The 7955-nt window shown below is 42.0% G+C and overlaps 1 protein-coding gene across 1 annotated transcript; it reads right to left on the minus strand.

Annotated features, from left to right (window-relative positions):
• Positions 1-379: 379 nt before the first annotated feature.
• DMRTA1 (DMRT like family A1) lies at positions 380-7500 on the minus strand. Its single transcript, XM_030566885.1, has 2 exons — positions 6981-7500; positions 380-3975 (listed from the first exon to the last, which is right to left on the minus strand). The coding sequence occupies exons 1-2, from the start codon at positions 7498-7500 to the stop codon at positions 3128-3130; spliced, it is 1368 nt and encodes a 455-aa protein (XP_030422745.1). The 3' UTR covers positions 380-3127.
• Positions 7501-7955: the final 455 nt, after the last annotated feature.

Genomic DNA, 7955 nt, shown 5'->3' on the forward strand with positions numbered 1-7955 from the left:
TAGCAATGCACTGATGCTTAACTTTATGAGTATGCTTTAGTTTAATTGAAATCTATGGGACTTAAGTACATGCTTAAGTCCTTGATTAAATCCAGGGCAAACAGTGAACAAGAGTACACTATAGCTAAATCCTCACTCGGGACTTCAGGAGCAAGTCCACTGTGTGCTATGAAGCAGGGATCTTAGGTTGGCATTTCAGAACCTGTTCTCTCACAGGAATATCCATCTTGCTTGAGATGTACCACTGGGATAGATTTAACAAGTGATGACATGTGCCTGGAGTGTAACCTAGTGTACTGGAGAAAATGAGAGTCAAAACCATAATACAGTTGAAAGAAACAGCTTCACGAAGGGCCAGGGCTATTCACTCCAACTCTTACAAAGAGGAAGTGCATTAAGATAGCTATAAAAGTACAAATTCTGAAAAAGAGCAGGGCTTTTGAAATAAGCCTATAAACTTTAATATTATGGTGTGAATGGTCAGGATCCTTAGTTCGCAAGTAAGGCATTTTCTTAATTACGTCTATTGAAATAACAGCAATATAAAAACAATAACCAGTAAGAACAATATCATTTGGCAAGCTGATAGCTTGTCTATATGATGCAGCAATGCGGACTACAGAGGTGTGGTTTCTACAGTGCACTAGTACAGTACACATTAGCTGGTCTGTGTTGACCCTGCCGGTGCACACTAAAAGTTCTCTAGTGTACTTTAATGGAGAGCTGTTTAAAATAGAAAAATGTTGTAAGTACACTATGGAAGTCTCAGTGTGCATCGTCAGGGTCTACATGAACCAATTAATGTATCTCACACTGATGAGCTTTAGAAATCACAACCCAGTAATGTGCATTTCCCCGCTGTGTAGACATGCATGGATTTTAGCATTTTGGCCTCAGTTGAGGAAAGCACTTAAGCACATACTTAAATCCATCCCTGCTAAAGCACACGCTTAAATGTCTGAACAGCCATACTTTCCTGACTTAGGGCTTCAATGAAATCAAATGAAACAGGGACATTTACTGAAATGTCAAAGTTAATACTGAAAGCTTGCTAATTTCTATTGATGCTAATACCATCAATTGTAAGTGATAAAACTGTTGCATACGTTGATAAAATATAATTATTCAGAAGATATAATTTAACAAGCCATTTCTCCAAATAATTAGTCTTCATAATCGTTTACTCTTTGCTTATGCCTAACCCTGCCCATGTCCTATAAGCACCTAGAAAAATCCCCAATGTTTAATTGAAATAAACTTTAGTTCTACCAGATAAACAGCAAAAAAGACTGACTTCAGTGGCAGCATGATCAGGCCCAAGGTCAACCTTTTCTTATGTTTTCTAGATAGCAAGCAACAAAATCAGCATCAAAGATTTTCTCAAAGGCATGTCTCTGTTTTAGTTGCTACATGCAACTAAGAGAAATTCCCTTTCTAGTTCTGCAGTCCTAGAGCTCTTATCCTGCGATAACTTGGTCTTTAGCCACATATTCATTCATGTTGCAGGACTGCTCAAATATGCAAAATTAAGCATACATATATGCAAAAATCTGCATTGTGCCTGAGAAGTAATTTAACATGTTTCAAACATTTTGGGGAGACTCAATCCTGGCGGCCTTATACAAAAGAAGAATCCCACTGAAATCAATAGGACTTTACATACAAGTAGAGAGAGCATGTTTTGATTCTGTGTCTCACTTGTAACCAGGATCTTTGTAATATACAAACATTTCCTATTATTTAAACAGCATCTCCCCAAAATTCATACTGTAACCAGTAAAGGAACATTTAAAATACCAGTGAATGTAAGAGGAACACGTTTCCACCTTTGTAGATTTAAAAAAATAATTCCTTATGAACCAAAATGCTAATTTTCGTTTCAAACCACCATCAAATTGCAATGAACTAGAATAGCCAGAAGATGGTGCTCATTTGCTTTGACTTTGTTCATTGTTTAGCTCCGAGATTCACAACACAAGGTCTACAAAACTCCCAATAAAAATAAAGGTATAAAGAAATTGTACTTGCTGTCATCATTTGAGAAGAATTTTATGAATGAAAAAATCCACAATACAAAAAATAAAATAAAAAAATCCAAAATACAACCAGAAGTATGGGTTCTATTAAGTGTAGTTCAAAGGACTGATCTTCAGAAATTCAAATCCCCAAGCTGAAGTACAGGTTTTACATTTGGACTAACGCTATTAAAAATGGGTGCCTAAAATCAGGCTTCTACATCTACATTTAGGCCCTGATCCTGTAAAAATGTTCATACATCCTTAACTTTATGGGCCAGATCCTCAGCTAACTTAGCAGAGTTCTACTGACTTCAACCGAGCTATGCTGATTTATCAGTTGAGAATCAAGCACTATAATCTAAATGGGGCTATTCTCAGTACGTAAAATTAAGTATGTGCATACATTTTTGCAGGATCAGGGCCTTTGATGCCAATATGAAGAGCCTGATCTTCAAAAGTCCTGAGCACCCAGCAGCCCCTGTTTACTTCAGTAAGATCTTTTGAAAATCAGGCTGCTTATTTCAGTGCCTAACTATGGATTTACCAACTTAACATTAAGGAATCATTTTTTAAAGTCTTGGTCTTATTCTTGTTTGCATCATTGACTTTGAAGACTAAGTACACAAAGTTGATTAAATATTTTTTAAAAGGGAGAGGAAAGTTATAATGGATGTTCTTTATAATCCAACTATTTCTGTTCACAAACAAATATATTCTAGTTATTATTTCATTTACAAAACAATTTGAAGCCCGTACACAAAACAAAATATATGCATAATAAAAAACTCAGTTTTAAAATCAGTGCTAATTTTTAAACCAGCTCTTCACAGCAGATATTCTGGATGGAAAAATACATAATTTAAAGTCTTTTCTTTTTTGCTTAAAAATTTCAGTTTTGCAAGCCATTCTACATTAAAATTAAAAAAACATTCAAAAGGTGTACAAAGCCTCGTTGTGTTCTTTTAAAAAGGAACTGTTCTGCCACCTCTAATATAATATTCTATGGGCTGTGGGATTAAAGCATCCTTTGAGGTTTGACATACTAGTCCAGATGTCATCACAGCTGCATATTTTGGAAGTGCATTGCGAAAGGGAATATGCTAAAGGCACTACTGGTTTTCTTGATTTAGCCTTGAGTAAATTCCACTGCTAGTAACTGACTCTTTACTCTGAAAGTAAGAAGCATCCTTGATCACTCCTGAAAAGGAGTAGTCCATTGCTGGGTGAAAAGACAAAGCTGGAACCAGTCCAGGTGTTAAGTAGGGTGACATAAATCCAGGCAGCCCTCTTCCAGGGGTAGAATAAGCCAGTTTTAGAGGGCTAATCCCCAGTCTAGGGTTTAGGCCATAAAGATTTGTTGCATTTCCAAATGATGTAGAACTGGTTTGAAGAGGGGAGAAAGCTGATGTATTGCCAAATGCTCCAACACCTAATCCCGTGAGGCTAAAATTAGAGGCTCTCTGTAAAGCACTAAGGTCAGATCTAGATGGGTTTGCAAAGTCTTTGACATTTTGTTTATTCTCTTTCCTATTCAAAATCTGTTCTATGGCTTGGACCACATCTCCTTTGCAGAACTGCAGGATACTCTCCAGCTTGCTTCGTTTATGACTAGGAAAGACTTTGGTGAGAATGCCAAGTGGGTCTTTTTGTCTTGAAGCGGCAGCAGGCGGACTGGAACTGGGGGTAGCAAAATCCTTGGACCATTCACTTTCATTTCCTGATTCCATGTCTGAAGAAGAAGGGGATCCTGAACTTTCAACACCTTCCAACTGCTGTTCCAGATTAGGACACTGAGCAGTCTCTCCCTTTTCTGAGATTTCCAGGCCAGACGACTTCACTCTATAGCTTCCACTAGCTTCTGCTGACTCAGGCAAAGATATCAGGGGAGGAGGATGTGATAGGACTACAGGACCTTCCAACACCCTGAAGTACGATTCATACTTCTGCACTTGCTCTTCTGGAAAAAAAAAAAGATTAATTTAGTCTAAAACTCCCCCACTAGCTGTCAAAAGCCTTATAAATAGCTACCAAAATTTCCACACCGTACATATTATACTTCCCAATAAAAGATATAGGGTGAAATCCAAGCCCCATTGAAGTAAACAGTAAAATTGGCAAGGACTCCAACTAAGCCATGATTTTATCCCTTGGTGTTCGAAGCAATGAACAGTGTAATGAAGACTGAAATCTGAAAAATGACTAAATAAAAAATTGCACCTTTGTACACAATGGATCCTTGCCCAGATTCGCATTCATTTCAATGGAGCTATGCTGGTATACAATAAGAAAACATCAGATTCCCCCTGTTTATTTAATTGTATCAGCTCACTTAAATGATGAAACAGCCACGTTGGCTCTGCAGGGCTAAGAGAACAGGCAGGATTCTCTTCCTTGTTCTTCATCAACAGAATTACTGCCTAAGTTCAGACTTTCATTAGAATGCTCAGTGCCATTTTGTGTGGAAAACTGAGGAAATGCCTTCCAGTTGATTTTGACTTGGGGGAGACTGAGGAGGGGAAGCAGAAAATCAGCTTAGTCCTCCCTATTCTTGAGTTATTTTTCTTCTTCATGAGAATAAAAAGTGATTCATTTAAAAAAAAACAACAACCCTGAACAATGGGTGATGCTCACAGAGTAACATTCTTTCATCTAAAGGGAAAGATCCAGATATTATTATTTTTAGCTGAGATACAGACAGAGGAGGCAGCTGAAATTAAAATGAATAATGATGCAAGACTTTCTAAATTGTTCAGCATAGTACTTACATCATGTCAATACTTTTTGGGGAGGCCATAAGTAAATATTGGACATGCCTAGAACAAAAATTTAGGCCCCTATCCTTCTATTGCTCCCATGCAGGTAAACATTTGTGCCTGCATAGTCACACTGATTTCACTGGGGCTCTCCATGGGCACAAGGTTCTAGCTGTGCACACAAGATGCTGAATTAAGGCTTTAACGGTTAATTAGAGGAAAATCCACATAATTTCATTGTAGCATAAATGTGGAGCTTCTATTTTTGGTATTTTATTAATTTAAATTTTCCAAGGGTTATTTTTAGCAATTTTTGCACTCTATATAGATATCCAAAAATCAAGGTTCCCCCCTCCACCCTTTGTATATACTGTAATGAGTAATCTCTTTGTCATGTTCCTTTAACATCTTACTGTTTCAAACAGCATGACATTAAAGTGTACTAGGGAACCTCTAGTGTACTACTACAGCAAGATCTAGATGGACCAATTAAGACTAAACATGTTAGCACATTTTAGAAATCACACCCACTGTAAAAACTGGTTTATTATCCGTTAAAACCAAAAATCAGAAGCCCCACAAACATGTAAATATTGAAAACTTTCTCGTATTTGCACAATCCTCTTAGCAACCATCCCACATAGACTTTCAGTGTTTAAAAATGAAGACTCCAATCCCGCAAAGATTTATAAGCATATGTAATCCCATAAGGGCTGATTTTGTAACCACTAAAGTAAAGAAGAGTTTTGCTATTGATTTCAGTGATGTTTAAGCCTTTGCAGGATCAGAGACCACTGAATGATCTCCCATACATGCATGATCCTTAACACACTGAAGCACATTTGGAAGAGCTATAGTCAAGATTTGTCAAAATATAAAGTACAGCTCAATTAATGTTAGCATTTCTAGATTTAAGAAGATTCCTTAGGTCATGTAACTTTCTTTGACATATCAAATACCCAAATGTGTATGCGAGTCTTTCAGTTAACTTCGTTGTATATCAAAACTATTGCCAAAAGCAAGGATTAAGGACCTGATGCTGCCATCCTTAGTCTCTACAGTCCAGTGTAGTTTAAATGGACTTCACCCTTAAATATGAATTTGCAAGATAAATTTTAACAAAAATGCAAGAAAAATCAGCAGGAGTCATTGGTTTTGTTTTAAGAAAAGCTATCTACTTCTTTGTGGCATCATGATACCAACTTCATAAACACAATACTCCTAAACATACAAAATGGTTTCTTGCATCTAAAATGGTTTTTTTAAACTGATCATCTCTTATTTTATTTGTAAAAGCTGCATTATGTATATTATATAGATAACATATTGCTTACTATACTTACTATGCAACAGTTGCATATGTACCCAGTATCCTGCATAATAACATAACATTGCACATTTAGCATTTATATATACACATGCAAAAATAAAAACCCTGATCTCGCAAACACTTAAGCACTTAACTTATCTGAATTATCCCACTGAAGTCAGTGGGACTACTCATGCTTAAACACGTGTATAAATGTTGACAAAACTGAGGCCATATATCACTGATATAATCTTACTTATCCATACACTGCATATTACATTAAACATGAAATTTCCTATTTTACTGCATAACGGATTGCATTTTGTTATATCACGTGTGTGCATATGTATATACATACACACACCCAAAATGCAAGATACTACCTATCGAATCAATAGGACAGTGCATATTTAATAAAAAACATAAATGTGTTTATACGCTGTGCATATCATTCATGCACAAAATGCAATACACTGCCTATATGTCCATAAATATGCAATACATATACAGTACTGGTACCACAACGTGCAACCTTGGCTAGGTTTTTAGAAGAGCTCAGTACGGGAGGCTCTTTTGAAAACCTGGCAGGAAGCGTCAGGCTAGGACCCGCTGGGTGCTGAGCACGGATAATAAGGTTCTGGTTTGGGAGCCTACAGGGAGCAGAGCTCTGTTGGCTATCTGGCCCCTAACACGTGTATAACATCAGATTGGTTCCCCGAATCGCCAGGCTGCCTGTCCGCACGGCCTGTGAGCAGCCTCTCCAGGGCGCACGCAGCTCGCACCGGGGAGAGGAAATCGTGGCCACCCTGAAGTCAGGATCTGCCGCAGAGGGGCCAGGATTTCGGCCCTGCTGCGGGTCCGCTCCCCTCCCCGCCCCGCCCGGCTCGCAGCCTCGCACACCTCTTCTGCCCGGCTGGAGCTCCGCGCTCGCGGCCCCGCACGCCGGCGCCCGCCCGGCAGCTCCGCGTCCCCTGGCCGCCAGGCTCAGCGCTGCCTCCCCGCGGGCAGCGGGCGGGCGCTGCTGGAGCAGGTGCTGGAGCCCGCGGGCCTCGCTCTCCTCCTGCGCCTGCTGCCGGCGCAGCGCCACCTGCGCGGCCATGACCCGCTGGCGCTCGGCGATCAGCGCGCACTTGGCGCAGGCACAGTCCCGCCAGCGGCAGAAGCGCTTGTGGCCCTTGAGCGCGGACACGACGCCGTGGTTGCGGCAGCGGGCGCACTTCGGGGTTCGCGGCGAGCAGGCGCCGCGCTCCGGGCCCCCAGCCGCCGGGCAGCAGGGGCTGGAGCCGCCAGTGGCTGCGGCCGCTGCCCGCAAGAAGAGGCTGGGCGGGCGGAGGAAGGCGGGGGACACTGGCAGCGCCGGAGCTGGGGGCGGAAGGGTGGCCAGCCCCGGGGGCAGCAGCGGGGTGCTGCCCGGCTCCATGCCCGCAGAGAGGAGCCCGGTCACCGCACAGCTCCGCGCGCCTCGGGGGGGGGGGGGGAACCACCGCCGCCGTCTGCCCCTTCTTCCCTCCGGGTGCGGGGAGTTAAGCGTCTCCCGGCTGGAGCGGGGCGCAGCGCCACGCCCCTTGCAAGGGGACAGCCCCCAAAAGAGAGGCGGGCTGGTGGCGCATGGTCCCCGGCGCATCGCTGCTTGGTGGGAGCCAAGGAGCGTGCTCCACACTGACGAGATAATGGGACGAGAACTCCTCCACAGCACTTCCCTGTTCCTTTCCAGCCCGACTCAGGGCTCGGTTCTGCAAACCCCTAAGACCATGCTTAAACCCTGGCAGCATTAAGCCTACAAATATGGGCCCACCGCCCATCTGGGATAGGGGAGACTCAGGTTCAGTTCCCCGTCTGTCGGAGGAGATGAAAGCATTTCAGTTGAACCCTAGA

The sequence above is a fragment of the Gopherus evgoodei genome, chromosome 6, assembly GCF_007399415.2.
Source record: "Gopherus evgoodei ecotype Sinaloan lineage chromosome 6, rGopEvg1_v1.p, whole genome shotgun sequence".
Taxonomy (NCBI): domain Eukaryota; kingdom Metazoa; phylum Chordata; order Testudines; family Testudinidae; genus Gopherus; species Gopherus evgoodei.

Bases quoted from the DNA above. Each gene is read 5' to 3' on its own strand.
- DMRTA1 (XM_030566885.1), bottom strand. From the start codon at position 7,500: ATGGAGCCGGGCAGCACCCCGCTGCTGCCCCCGGGGCTGGCCACCCTT. The intron at 3,976-6,980 runs GTGTGCGAGGCT...TTTTTTTTCCAG, and splicing joins GCTCCAGCCGGGCAGAAGAG to AAGAGCAAGTGCAGAAGTAT.